The 15,533-nt window shown below is 36.6% G+C and overlaps 2 protein-coding genes across 2 annotated transcripts; one reads left to right on the forward strand and one right to left on the reverse strand.

Annotated features, from left to right (window-relative positions):
* Nucleotides 1–1,841: 1,841 nt before the first annotated feature.
* On the reverse strand, nucleotides 1,842–2,723 carry LOC113232002. The gene has a single exon (XM_026466623.1). The coding sequence runs from the start codon at nucleotides 2,637–2,639 to the stop codon at nucleotides 1,866–1,868; it is 774 nt and encodes a 257-aa protein (XP_026322408.1). The 5' UTR covers nucleotides 2,640–2,723; the 3' UTR covers nucleotides 1,842–1,865.
* A 3,402-nt stretch (nucleotides 2,724–6,125) lies between these two features.
* Nucleotides 6,126–15,414, forward strand: LOC113231633 (dnaJ homolog subfamily C member 9). Its single transcript, XM_026466051.1, has 5 exons — nucleotides 6,126–6,261; nucleotides 6,339–6,611; nucleotides 11,100–11,227; nucleotides 14,684–14,825; nucleotides 15,162–15,414. Exons 1-5 carry the CDS (start codon nucleotides 6,171–6,173, stop codon nucleotides 15,326–15,328), a joined length of 801 nt encoding a protein of 266 aa, XP_026321836.1. The 5' UTR covers nucleotides 6,126–6,170; the 3' UTR covers nucleotides 15,329–15,414.
* Nucleotides 15,415–15,533: the final 119 nt, after the last annotated feature.

Below are 15,533 nucleotides of genomic sequence, written 5' to 3' on the forward strand. Positions count from 1 at the left end.
TGCGTGGCAGTCCGGCATGGTAACCGTTCGGCCACAGAGGCAGTTTCATTTCATTTCATTGCTTATTATTATCATTGTTACTCGATTTCATTATTTTCATGTCTAATTCTTGTTAACGTCAAATTTATTTAGTCCTTGATTGTATAATATCTATAAATTGGTATATGAATTTAAATTTTTGGACCAAAATTTTTATTGTGGTGTTCTATTTTATGATGGTCATGGTGGTATATTAGCGAGAGCTACGTAATTAACATAGTCCTCAGATGCTGAGTCATAGACCTTTTTGACATGCTTTTTGTTGCTTATTTGTTTTAAGTATGTACATTTTTTTTCTTAATTTTTTTTTCTCTTTGTTTTCTATTATTCTTTACTTATTTGTATTTATGAAGGATTTATGTATTTTTTTATAACTGTTTCTAATTTATTTTGTCATGTCCATTAGAGCCAATTTATGTTATTTTTATTTATTTGTTCAATTCAAAATATGTAACAAATGTTTTCACAAACTAAACTGAATTTTTTTTAAATGTCGTCTGAAGTTTATATATATTTTTTAAAATTTATTATTCAATTTACAATTAAACACATATGTACATCTAGATTTTCCTTTCAAAAACCCTTTAATGGGTTTCTGCGAAAGGAATTGAGTCGCAATAACTAAATACTAAGACAAAAATATTATAATTTAAACTAAAAAAATAATATAATATAAGTAAATAAAGTTATGAATTCTGCCCTTTAAATTAACTAGTGCTTCAGGATGTTTACCCGTGAAGTAAGTTTCACGCCTTCCATATCACTTTCAAAAGCTCCTTCCAAATAAACCTTCTCATAAAGATACACGGTGTAAAAGAAGTCAAACCAGTTTGGTCCATGCGTCGTCCTCTAATTGACAAATTGGAATCTTATTAAAATAAAGTTCAAGTTCCTAACTGAACAGGCGCAGGCGCAGGCAGACGCGTATGATGTCAGCGCAGCCTCCGAGTGGGTGCCGAAGAAACCCGAACGCGCCCGACTCGGGTGGCGGCGAGAACAAAAAGTCCGGCAGCATTCGGAGCGCGTGCCTCTATGTGTGTGGTCCACTACGGCGGTCCTGCTCTGCTCTTGATTTATTGAAATCTGATTTTCTCACCCTTTACCAATTTGTTTTGCTTATTTAAATTGTTTTGACATTTTTGACCGTAATTGGGTTATGTTTTGGCTGTTGTCGGATGTTTTTCAACAATTTAGCGATGTTTTTTACAAATTGGAAAAAGTCTTTACACTTACTTAATGATTTGGAAAACAATTTCTCCCACCGTTAAACATTAGCGTACATCCTTTTACATCAAGATTTGAGTGTCGAAAAGAATGTGGGCCACATAGTAATTTTTATTATGTTCAAAATTTTTTTACATCATTTTCATTGATGTACGGCTAACTGTACAATAGTTATATCAATTATACTAACACTTTGTTCTATAAAAAATTAAAACAGATACACAGTAATTTTATTAGGTTCAAAATTTCTTTATCAGACTCAGGGTCGTATTCCAGAACTCTACTCAATGCTCGAGTCCGGGGGTCTACTCTAGATCTCCGTCCGACATCCGTCCGAAACAATTATTACCAAATAAGCAATACTTGACCAAATGAAAAGACGCGTGATGCGAATGAAGCTTCATTCTTGATACTTGTCTTTTAATTTTGTCGAATATTACTTATTTGACAGTATTTGTTTCGGACGGAGATCGAGAGTAGACCTCCAGGACTTGAGCAGACTTGAGTAAGATTTCTAGTGTTTTAAATCATACTCAAGACCTGACTTAAGCATTGAGTAGAGTTCTGGAATACGACTGTCAGAGTTTAATATTTAATTTAATTTATGCCTCAGCAGTTGCGTTTTTTTCGTTTTCTAATTCGCCTTTTACACAATTAATATCAACAGAAGAAGTACAAGTGCTTAGTTCAGGGAAACGAGGCATGAGCTCATAGTTATCGAGATCGTAGCTGTCATTGTCATTACCAGTCTTCCACTTGTTGACAATCATCTGTAGAGGTTCCAAGCACTGAAGACTCTGTTTTACACGAAGCAGTTCTATATTACACTGATTCTCAACTTCGAGAAGTTTCAGTTTATATGCTTTTGCCAACATTTGCTTCCTAATCGCGTTTTTCTTTTCCAACTGGGCCAAGTTTAACGTATTTTGGTATTTCTGCAACTGTTTCTCGTATTCCATAAGATTCTCGTCGCAATTTAACTTGCTGTCAACGCAAGCGCTATATTTGCTCGCATCAAACGATACATCGGAGAGCAAATTATCAGTAGAAACGCAGAAATTTGATGTACATAAACTTCCGGTTGTAGTATAATGCGCGACGTATTGTTGTTTGTTTTCTTTTTCAAGTTTCGCCTTTTCTGCATTCAATTCGAATTTCAAAGACGCTATAACGTTCTTGCACTGCGCAATCCTGTCCTTTAACTTCGATTCATGATCTTCGATGGTTTGGACGGTAATGTTATCGTCAGACATGGACGCACTGTCATCTCTCTTCAAACATTCGTCTCTATGGATTTCTTTTTCATTGTCAGTTTTATTCTCCTCCTCTATTTCGTTGCTTATATTATCACCACATGCAAGTTTTATAGAATCCATTTGCTCCAATTGCAAGAAAAATACTTACAAAATGTAATTTATTGGTAAAATGAAATTGTCAATGACGAAGTGTGTGGAAAATGTCAGTCATAAAACAAATGCGGAATAAAACTACAGGTGTTTTCGAAAAATCTGTCTCGGTCGCCATAGTTTCATGAGGTTTTATTTGTACTACGCAGGCCAAGAAAGTGTCATACACGCCCATACTAGGGTTCCGTAGCTGTTAAGTTTTTCGGCTCACCACGTTCTAATTACAACATTGAGGTACTTCTATCATGGCAAAATTAAGTGAAATGTATAAAAATGCTATTAAATTTTCACACAGTGTATTGTTTTAAAATAACGATAAAATATAGTATGTTATTAGCTAAGAGAGCGGACTCTCCGCTTTAGCGCTTAGCTAATAATATTCTTTATTACAGTTTTGTTAAGATTAAGCAGCGCTTGGATGTCGAAACTGGAGTATTTAACGGGACTTGTAATTTATTATTTATTGTTGCAATTTCTACCAACGAATAATGCTCGGTGAAACACGCGCCATCTAATGGTACAAGTTCGTAGAATCAACTTAGTTTACATCAATACTTAAACTAAAACTAAACGAGAATTATTAATAACAATGAAGTCAATATTCATACTTGTATTAAATATTTTAGTACTTGCTCAATACATGCTGTAAAAAATCAACTTTTAGTTTAGGTCTGAGACGTCGCAGCTTCTAGGAGTTTTAAGAACTTGACTAACTAACTTAGATGTTTTGTCACCGATATTTTCCTACACTATTAAAGAAAAAGATGACCTACAGGCAGTTTTAACTAAAGGCAGTGTTAAATTTGATAACATCGTCACTTTCCATCAGGTGAGATGGATGTCAAAAGCGCTCTTGTTTTTATAAAAAGAATCGTGGAGGCATCCCTATTCAATGACATTGTGAATTCCGTTCCGTTCATGTATCTGTAAGGGGGCGTTCCCACTATGTCGTCACGTTTTATTATCGTTGGACGACTGTCGTGTCTAGCCTGTTCCCATATCACGACTATCTGTCGTGGACGAATTTTCTAGCTAGATCTAGCTTTCAAACTAGACGTGACGACAATTTATCGTTTCACGACAGCTTCCTTGTCCTTTGCACGACAGAATCGTTTGATGCACTGCAATTGCTTGTAAGTTCTTTTGGAAGCCGGTAGTGTGTGTTCGCTCGAAATGGATGAAGATGAAATTTTAATAATGTATTACTTATCGAGTTCTTAGGTTTTCGCGATTGTTACACATAGGAAATGAAACTATTTTTCCGGATTTAAATCGCGTATATTTGTTTTTTCAAACAAACCGACGTTTCGGGCCCTTTACAGGTCCCATGGTCACGGTTGACTGAGGTGGTACAGTGTTTGAAAAAACAAATATACGCGATTTAAATCCGGAAAAATTGTTTCATTTCTTAAATGTATTACTTTTTAAAAATGCGGAAGAGGAAGCGAACAAAGAAAAGAAAGTTTTGGGTACATCCAATGCTACTACAATGATCCATTAGGGTTATGACAAACGTTTATTGATGGACTGGAAAGTGATGATAGACAATTTTGGGACTATTCAAGAATGACAATTTCCACATTTAATGGTCTATTAACACGACTCACAGAGCACATTACAAAAGAAAACACAATGTGTAATTAAATTGAACACAACTCAATTCACAACAAATATTTAGACGTAACTAGTTTTTGACCTAGATTTCGGGTTTTAACCCGATTTAAACACGGCGTTAACAAAGCGCCGAGTTAAAACCAGCGCGCTTGCTCATCTCTGGCTACGACCCAATGCTACTGCAAAGCGAGCAGAGGGCGCGGGGTACGAGAGGGGAGGGCAGGGAGCAGAATACGTGCAGACAACAATAAATAAAACGTGACGCCAATAGGAGCTGCGATAATCTGTCGTCACGTTTTTATCGTGACTTTTTTTATCGTCAGACGACTGTCGTTCAAGCTGTTCCCACTGTGACGACAGTTTGTCGTTGTAACGATAAAAAATCGTGAATGATAGTTAATCGTGTCGTGCTATATGTGAACAACTTCATTTAAATATACAAGCCACGACACTGGAAACTGCACGACAATCTGTCGTCACGACATAGTGGGAACGCGCCCTAACATTTGAGGTTAATATCGTTTTTATACAATATGGTGTAATGATTCTTATAAAATGCTAGCAAAAATATTTTTGGAATCTTTATATGAAGATACGACGCAAGCACATAAAAAAATTCGTGAGGTCCGCTGGTTCGTTCCGTGGCTTAGTTGGTATAACGTCTGCCACGGTAAGCTAAAAGACGTCGGTTCGAATCCGGCTGGATCGAAGGATTTTTTCTAAGTGTTCGATCTTTGTATTAATAATTATAACAAAGTAGTGAAATAATTTTGCAAAAAATAATTGAATATCAATTCAAAAAAAATTTAAAATCTTTATATGAATCAATGTTGTATTAACAGTAAATTGGACTAATTATTTCTATTATCCTTAATATTTACGGCTTATGAGCATTTTAATTTTTAAACAAAATGTAATTAAATGACCAATCAGTCAATAATGGTCAATAGCATTGGACAGGTATTTTCTTGATACTGTTGTTTTATTTTGTCGAAAAGGAAAATTCTGATTACTTACATATGTAATACCCTCCCAAATGTGATATAAAACAAGCCATACAGGCAGTAATTTTATAAAACTATTTACGAGGTTCCAATTTGATTGCCAAGAACTAAATAAAGTTTTAAAAAACTATGTATCCGAATATTAGCACAGTTTATTCGAATTTTTTTAAATTTATCCGAATATTAGCATAGCTGTAAGGGTAGATGTATAGTTATAAATAAATAAATAAATAAATTATCAAGAAAAATTATTAAGTTTTTCCTTTTTATTTATTGAGCTTTGGCTTTATAGCCATCTTTATGGATGTCAGGCTCAAAATAAATAGACATTAAATTGTGTAGTTTTTATATTCTTGATTTTAAACTAAATTACCATTAGACTTTATCCGGAAAATTCCATTAATTACAAATTAAAAGATTTCGTTCAATGAGAACAATATGATTTAAGTGAAACTGAAAACATGAATATTGACTCCCGCCGCTTAAAAGACTATTTAAAACACCCAAACGAGTGAACTAAGTTCACATAAATTTGAAAGTGAAAACAACAATGGAAACCATTTATTGAGGATCCCGATAATTAAACGTAGACATGACTCAAATATTATATCCAAGCCAAAATACTTAAAAAAAATTGTACCGCACTATCTGTCAATGTCAACTAACGTAATTCACCGCTGAAAACGAGGCAGTATGGTCTTTGACCCTAGCCTATCCTTTTTGAACGAATAGAACAAAAAAAAGTCAATTAACTTTGGTTGGCGCGATATTCTACGTCAAATTCATGAAAATTTCATTGCACTACAAATTTAATACACAAAATAAGAAAGAAAAAGTATAGGTGATTCCAGTCTAGAACACCGCACGAACATACGTCTAAACTATGGGTCTTTTAGAATTGTGCCAAAAGTATTTCAATACAACAAATCTGTACGAAGTGTTGGAAATATCGGAATCCGCAACAGACAAAGAAGGTAAATGTAGTTCGTTTGGTCCAAACAAATGTTTATATTATATCTTTTATTTCAATTGTAAACGCTCCATTTTCCAGTGAAAAAGGCCTACCACAAGTTATCTTTGAAAGTACACCCGGATCGAGTCAAAGAAGATGAGAAATTGCAAGCTACAGAAAAATTCAAAGTGCTCGGTAGCATACACGCAATTCTCAGTGATAAAGACAAGAGAGCTATTTACGACGAAACGAAGAGTGTAGATGATGAGGACTTCAACGTAATTCGAGATCGCGACTGGACAATTTACTGGAGAACGTTGTTCAAGAAAATTACGGAAGAGGACATCAAGGCTTACGAAAAGGAGTACACCGGTGAGTTGATTTGCCTTTATACTCTATAAAAGAACATGGAGAAGTAGGAAATGGCTGCGCACATCCTACTACAATCCTGTGACAGGGCAAAGTACCTCAGAGTCTTCAGCAAACCCAGTAGGGCTGAGATTCTTGGAAGCGCTTGGGTGTTACGAGTAGGACCCTGCTCCCACCACATGCTAAATAGGCACCTGGATGTCGAGTTGCAGAGTTGTCCACAACAGGGCCATTGGGCCCTTTACCCCATATTGTAGGTACCCTCCAAAAGAACCTAGTGTGTGATTATGACCACTTTAAAAAATTGTAAATAGATAGATAAACACTTTACTGCTCACACACAAGAACAGTACATAAACAACTTAAAACTAATGTGGGCAAAGGCGGTCTTATCGCTAAGAGCCCAGACAACCTTTGAGTTAGAGGAAAGCTAATTGTAGCAGGCGACGTAGTGTGCCAATCTTACAAATAAAAAATGAAAATAAAAATAAATTGTATAAATAAAAAAATAAATACAAAATAAATAAATAAAAATAAAAACAGTAATTTATCAAATATTTAATGAATAACAATATATTATACCTACATAAATATAATATGTGTATATAAATATACCTTAATAAACTTATACTTACTAATAAATATGCACACATTGCAGACTAATACCGTGTATATGTATATGAAATAGGTAGTGACTTAGAATGTCGGCTTTCAAATGGGAGATCATTCCACAATTTTGCAGCCTTAATCGTAAAGGAATCTTTGAAATACTCAGAGCGAGTGAAAGGAGAAACAATCCTTAAGGTATGGCAGAGTACGAGAACCTTATAGAACCTTATAGAGAAAGCTGAGAATGTGCTCCTCACGGCGTTCCTCACTTGATAGGGAGCTACTGAAGCCTTCTCCTAAATTCGGACACATGATAGAACTTGCGCAACCCATATATGAACCTGATGACCAGAAGCAGCAAACACCCTCCTACCCACCTCAGTGATATGTGGCGACCAAGACAGAGTGGAATCAAAAAGAACGCTAAGATTTTTAACAACCTTACTGTAAGGCAAAAGGAAAAGTTGAAGAGGAGCGGGGGAATAGTGGCATTATTTAATTTGGCCATTTGCTTCGAGCTTCCAATGACGATGGCCTGAGATTTGTTAGGATTGACCGTAAAGTTTGAATCCAGTCGTGTATAGTCGCGAGATCGTCATTAAGTTCGGGGATTGAAAATGCCCACGTCGTACACAGGAAACAGAATAAATCTGAAGGTCATCGGTATACAAGTGATACTGACAAGAGAGAAAGGGAGTTTATAAAGATGGAAAAAAGAAGAGGAGATAGAACCCCGCCCTGAGGCACACCTGCAGTAATGTCACAGAAGCTAGAATGCTATTGTCGACACGAACACATTGCCGACGCCCAACGAGATAGTGGCGAAACCACTCGACTACCAAATCTGACACAAGGACAGATTTCAGCATTGCTAACAGAATATCAAAGTCAACAGTATTGAACGCATTGCTGAAATCTAAGATAACTAATACTGTCAGATGTTGATACGACATACCCTCGCGAATGTCATTAGATACCTTGGTTAAGGCAGTAACAGTGCTATGCCCCAAGCGGAAGCCAGATTGGAAAGGACTAAGGATATTGTAGGAGTTCACGAATATTGTAATCTGGCAATGGACAAGATGCTCAAGAATTTTGGAAAGGAACGGAAGAATAGAAATAGGACGAAAGTGAGAAGGTAAAGATGGATTCGAGGTTTTAGGTATAGGTACTACATCAGCTTAACGCCAGCAACTCGGCAAGGCGACAGTGTCGAGAGAAAAGTTGAAAATATGGCAAATTTAAGGAACAAGAATAGTAGTATATAGTAGATTGCTTAAAACTAGTAGAAAGGAAGGCTAAAGAAATATAATAGGAAGGCTTAAATATATAATAGGAAGGTAGGTTATCCTATATATTAACAACAGACACATGTCAATTGGGCCTAAGACTCGACTACATAGGACTATGAAGCACATTTCCCTCGCTGATATGCTGTTGCGGGTAATGGTTAAAAACGCACAAAAATATTAAACACATGCACATGCCTTATAAAAACAATATTTAATTGAAATAATGTTATAAACCTAAAACATTCCCAAATACACATGCCACATGGGTTGTGTTCAATAAAATATATTTGTTAAAAAATAACATTTACAACCTAAATATAGGGCAGCTGCTCTAGAATCATTTTATAACGGAAACCTATTCTCGAAGTAATTACTCACCAAATTGCAGTGACAGCCACTTCAAAATTATTCAATTTACCAAACATTTAGAAACCTTAAAACCTACTTAGGCACATCTTTCTTGACCAGTCAGAAACCTAGTAAGCCACTAACCAATTCAAAATAGCAAATATTTGAGACGTGTTGTTAGGTTTTAAAGTGGTTAAAGATCCTTACTGAGTATTGGAATTGGCAAATGGTGCGCGGGAGGTGTGACTTGGTGACGGCCCTCAAGCCGTTTTACGAAACAATTAATGTATATAGGGTGGAACAAATAAATGCGGCATGAAGGAGAACTGCCTTAAATGCACTCTTTAATTTTTCTTAATATGAATTCACAGATTATTATTTTTTCTGGTGCCAAGTAAAAAAGTTTATGTACAAAAAGTCTTATGAGACTGTAGGAGAGTTAAGGCTCAAGGTACAAAATGTTATTATTAGCATCTACCCTCCACGAAGTTAATATCAAGATTAATCAGTGTAAATAAGAAAATAGGTCCTACTTTAAAGCACATAGAAATTAATTTGTTAATATGTAAGAAAATTATAATTCTGCATAATTTAGTAGTTTTATTAATTTAATTAGTCAAATTCGTCGTTCTTAGGATTTCGCGATTGTTACACATAGGAAATGAAACTAATTTCCACTTAAAAATATATATATTTGTTTTTTCAAACAAACCAACGTTTCGGGCCCGTTACAGGTCCCATGGTCACGGTTGACTGAGGTGGTACAGTCGTCAACCAGTTATGTTTAATATTAATGCAAACCACCCTATTTTTTCAGAATATTTACAAAAGTTATTAATTAAATACCTTATTTTTTAGTTTGTTTGAAAAAACAAATATACACAATTTAAATCCAGAAAAATAGTTTCATTTCCTATAGTCAAACAAAATCAAATTTTATTCCAAATTTTCTTGTGCAGTAAGTAAAACAAATACCTAACAAATGCTCATACTGTGTTTTGATTCTGCCTGCTACAGTAACTTTACTTATGATGTACATATAAATATTCTAAGTTAGTAAGGGTCAAATATACAATATGTAAGTTGTAATCATTTTAGTGACATCAATATTTATTGATTGGTACCCTACCCAATAATACTATTACTTGTTTACATTAAAAGGAAAATTGTTTAAGGGCAACCTCAATTTGTGTTTTTTAAAACACTTGGTTTTGGTCTGGGGCAGCCGAGGGCTTAAGGACATTGATTCTTCCTGGCAACCCTTACAGGAGAAAGAGCAGTAGGATGACCATTGCCACGTCCCCGTCGTGCCACGAGTGCGGCGCTGCGGATGACACCGCGCAGCACACCCTAGAGGTGTGTAGCCGGTGGGATGAGCAGCGCCGCACTCTGACGGGGACTGTAGGGCAGGACCTCTCGCTGCCGAGCGTGGTTGCCGCCATGCTCGATAGCGAGGAGTCCTGGGAGGCGGTTGCCTCCTTTTGCGCGAGGACGCGGCGGACGCGCACCCGCTTCGGCGCAGACGTACGGGGAGAAGGCGAAGGCAGTTCGCTGCTCGCCTGATCCCCTAGTGATACCAGCGGGTTCTGGACAGGGACTCCGGAGCCTGCATTGCACGGCCTCACTCGTCTGGGGGGCGGGTCGGAGGACAACCGACTCGCCCCTCCGTTGGCGCGGGAGCCCTGGCGTAAGCTAGGGCGGCCGGGCGGCGTCGTGGTGAATTGTCACTGATCCCACGGCGCCGACTGAACCGGCGAGAGGGAAACCCGGGGGGGTTTTAGTGGGGTAGGCCCTCCAGTCTGGAGGGAGAGTCCCCACATAACCCCTGAGTCTCCCTGGGCTCAGGGGTATCCATAAAGATTTCCCCCCGTCAAAAAAAAAAAAAGGTGACCATTGCCAGCATTTGGTGCATTTGGCTTAGTACAGACGAATTGAAAAGGTTCTCTCCCTCTCGGTTCCTTTTTTGAAGTCACGTACCATAAAAGAAGCTACATAAATCCTGCAGATCTTTAATTGGGGTTGCCTTTGAGTTATAATTTGTAGTAATCACAGTTGGTAAATTGCTGGTGGCAATGGTGAAAGGTTGCACTGACCCTGAATAAGTCACTTTATTAAATGCCCAAATAGGCAACCTACACGTCACATCCTCAGTAAAAAAGTGACCAAATCAAAAAAGTAAGTTTTGAATTTCGTAATTTTATTACTGAAGTTGTAATATAAACAATGATTTTCTGTACCTCAGGATCTACAGAAGAACGTGAAGATCTTAAGACAGCCTACATAACAGGCAAGGGTAATATGGACTATATTTGTGATCATGTGCAGTTTGCCAGGTCAGACCAAGAAGACCGCCTTAGAGAAATTTTAAATGTAAGTATCTGTTATGATAAAATAGTTGTTATACTTTTTTACTATGGTCCCTTTGAATAGTATTGCAATTTGAAACTTGTCTAAAATTTAAAAGAATTATTGAGTATATGTTAATAAATATTTTGTTCCAAAGCTCATAAACTTTTAATATTAATTGTTATCTAGTAGTAACCACTATATCAAGGTAGTTTTTTAAAATTTATTTTATGTTGTTACATTCCAACGCAAACACATAATCTTTATTTCATAGGTAAGGAAATTAGACATGACATCGTCATAATATGACGATTTCAAGTCTAATTTGCTTACTCTCTCTAATCTTTATTTCATAGGTAAGCACAATTTCAAGTCTGACTTGCTTATGAAATAAAGATTAGACTTTGGGTTTAAGTTGGAATGTAAATAACTAGCTTTCGATCAATTGTAAGTTACTTCCATTAGTGTCTTAAGTTGTGTTATTCGACCAACTTCATCCTCCTAACGAGAAACTCAGTAAGAGTGAGTTCAAGTATAATTTATCACTCTTTTTTAACTAATATCCAAGACTACACAGCAAAATTCTATATGTTTTTTCTCTGTAAACTGCTTTTCTTCCATTGGAGTCATTTGAATATGAATCAGTGGTTTTAGGTCCATAAACATGCATATTTTCCTATTTTCTATCATCTTAATGTATTTTATTCAAACATTGTAGTGAATCAGCTGATTTTGTGTGATGAATTATACAAGGGCTATCCCTATATCCAGAAAGTAGTTTACGTTTTGGTGTAAAGTACAAGAAAAATATTTTGTTATATTAATTTGAAAGCGACACTTGTATACAAGTAGATAGCAGTAGTTCGACATAGGCTCCATGCAAATGCAGGCACTTAACATAGCGGCGATCAAGGTCTGAAATGCCAGCATCATAAAATTCTGTCGCTTGAGATTTCAACCAGTTTATAAGTCACGCAAGCCACTTTAACATTTTCGGAAACATGTGGTAGTTGCTGGGTGCAAGATCCGGACTATATGGCGGATGAGAAAACACCTCCCATTTGAACGCATTCAGGACTTCTCGAAGCACATTCCAAACTGTTAGATGGCCACTGAACGGAGGAACACTCTGACACCAAGATAAACGCGCTAGTGTCGCCCATAGCCGTTACAGAGCAAAACGTAACCTACTTTCTGGATAGCCCTCGTACTTTTATTGGGAACTGTGGAATTGCAAAGATAAAGTCCCATTATTCCCAAAGTGGAATGAAGAAGAACTATGTATCAGAATCAGTAGCATTGCATTACTTTAATTAAGCAGCTTGGAGATACCAAAATACTATTAATTGCCAAAGGACATCTCTTCGTCACTTCAATGTAGTGTCTAAGGCACAATTTACTTTGCTGTGGAATGGAATTGAAGAAAATATCTGTAACCAGTGTTGGGCAAAATTTAATTGTTCTGTCAATTAAAGATTGATAATTAATTAGGGCCCCCAACTGGGGCCCTAACCGGGCCCATAACCGGGGCCCCCAACCGGCCCCCCAACTGGGCCCTCAACCGGGGCCCCAGGGGGCCCTCAACCGGGCCCCCAACCGGCCGGAATTGATTTTAATTGCAAATTTAATTGCAATTAAAATCAATTCAATTGAAATCAATTGCAATTGATTTCAATTGAATTGATTTTTTCATCTGATTGAATTATTGATTGAAATTTAATTGATTAACGCCCAACACTGTCTGTAACCATAGCATAATAAGCTTTAAGTCAATTGTGTAACATACAAATTAGATACAAGCCAAAAACAGGTCGTGTGTCTTCCTGAGCATTCTCGCAATCTTGGGAATTCCCTCAACTACCCTATCCACAGAACAATAAATACAGTACAAGTGCTTAGATGGCGTGACACTTGTGCCAACAGTACGCAAAGTTCTAATAAGCTCAGTCCGCCATTTTTGCTTTGTAGACTATGGTCGTGTCAATTATCTCGCGCAAAACCACTTTGCTACTTTGGAGTGCAAAATGAGTTGCACTTGTAATATTATCTATGGTGGTGTTTCATGTCATCGTTAAGTCGAATTTAATTTTTTATTAACCTTATACCGCTGCCGCTGTATAGTCACTTCTTTTTTGGAGGACTAAGTAAACATCTCGAATTCGTCGTCGTTCAGCTGTTGACCGCTAGATGGCAGCACACTCACATTCACAATCAAAAAGTAACACAACCCTGACGTTGGCGAAATCGTCGCGCAAAACGACGGAGCCATAGATACAAAAGTTGAAGTTGCTATAATAGGTATTGAACTATCAACGACATGCCAACAAGGTAGAAAATCCAGAGCCCAGGGTCCAGAATTCGTTAATTTCTTTTTAAATTAGAAACTACGACTAATTTTTATCAAGATTTCATAGCGTTTCACGTTATGAATCTTTGAGTTTTGGCACTAGCGGTTCTGATAATCGAGTCTTAAAGCGCTTCAATTGCTTTTTTCCATCGCATCTAATTTGTATGTTACACAGTTGACATAAAGTTCATTATGTTATTTATTCAAGTCAAGTCAAACAATCATTTATTCCATAGGTAAAATAAATTTACACTTGAAAACGTCACATTTAAGCTACTGCTCGTTCACTACGCCGAGTTCCCTGATAAGAACAAGCAAAAAACTATAGTGATTGCTCTTTTCAAATAAACTTAAATGCTATGGAATACACTTTCAATCAAATTTGTGTGGAATAGGGCCACGTCGTCTTTCCATACATCTTCATCTAACACAGAGTCTTCAATTTTGTAATATGACTTTTCAATCAAAATATTTTTAATGTAGTTTTGAAACTTAGGAAATGATAATATTAAATATATGCCCCGGAATCTTATTGCAAAAACGTATACAGTTCCCATAAAAGAGTCGTTTACCTTGGTTAAACGAAATCGTTGTACCATGAGTTTAGACTCAGCTCTAAGGTTAATATTATGGATATCTTCTTTCTTATTGAAATTATGTATATTTTTAAGGGCATATAAAATATATGAGTGAATGTACTGTGATGCCACAGTCATGATACCAGTCTCCTTAAAATTTTCTCCGAGAGAAACCCGAGTGCTTCGACGGTACACCGAACGAATCGCTCGTTTTTGCAATACAAATATGGTTTGAATATCTGCCGCTTTGCCCCACATGAGAATCCCGTAGGACATTATACTATGGAAGTAACTAAAGTAAACTAGTCTATTACATTATGAACAATTATTTCTTTACAAACATTGGCTTCCATGCCGATCTGTGGCAATGTAAATTAAGCCCCCTATTTATATCTATAGGCCTCAGACTTGAACTAAAAGAAAAGTTTCTCTTTCCTACCAAAAAGAAAACCTGCTCAGGTACCTGACAAATAAAAGTACTGAACAGAATATTGACATTGACATTATGCTTTATTTTGATTCAAATTGTTTTGGATGTCATTGTTAAATTTTCAGGAAATGATTGAGAATGGAGAAATTCCAAAATACAGAATCTTTACGCATGAGCCAGCCAGAAAGCGCCAGAGGCGACGAGCTAAGGAGAATCACGAGGCCAAGGAAGCTGAAGAATGGCGAAAAGAATTGGGCCTCAACAATGGTATGTAACTACTTATAATGTTACCAAGAGAACTCATTAAGTAGTTGGTTATAATAATAATAAAATACCAGAGAAACACACCAATTACTTGAAGCAACAAAAAGAGCACAGACCACTGTGAACCATTTTAGAAATGTTGGTTACTCAAATTGGTACTAACTGCAACCGAGCCCTCATCATCAAGCATCCGTCTAATAAGCGCTGGGCAACGAAATCATTGTTTCTTTCGAATGCGCATAAAAAAGAATTAACTGGAACAGCAATAACTTTTATATGTATGTTTTTTTACTTTGTAGTTTCGTTTTTGTGACCAAAATTTTATGCTCTTTGTTACAGAACCTGGAAGCCTAGAACTCATGATTCAGAAACAACAAAAGACAAGACAAGACCAGATGAACTCCTACTTGGATGAACTGGCTGCAAAGTACACAACTAAGAAACCAAGAACCACAAAAAGGAAAGCACCTCCAGGTGGGCCAGCAGCTAAAACCAGCAAAAAATGAAAGTACAAAAATTTATTTCATTTATTTTTGCATTAAAAACACTGTTATGAATTGTATAACAATAAATTGTCGTAACAAAGATCTCTTTTGAATTTAAAACTGGGTGCAGCAATCTTGATCATACTGAATTACATCTTCATGTTCGCCATCATAACAACTTAGCGGTTAGAACGCCTGAAGGGATAGTTTCGCATATTCTCGTAAT

This window comes from Hyposmocoma kahamanoa, unplaced genomic scaffold (genome assembly GCF_003589595.1).
Source record: "Hyposmocoma kahamanoa isolate Upper Pololo Valley unplaced genomic scaffold, ASM358959v1 66, whole genome shotgun sequence".
NCBI classification, from domain to species: domain Eukaryota; kingdom Metazoa; phylum Arthropoda; class Insecta; order Lepidoptera; family Cosmopterigidae; genus Hyposmocoma; species Hyposmocoma kahamanoa.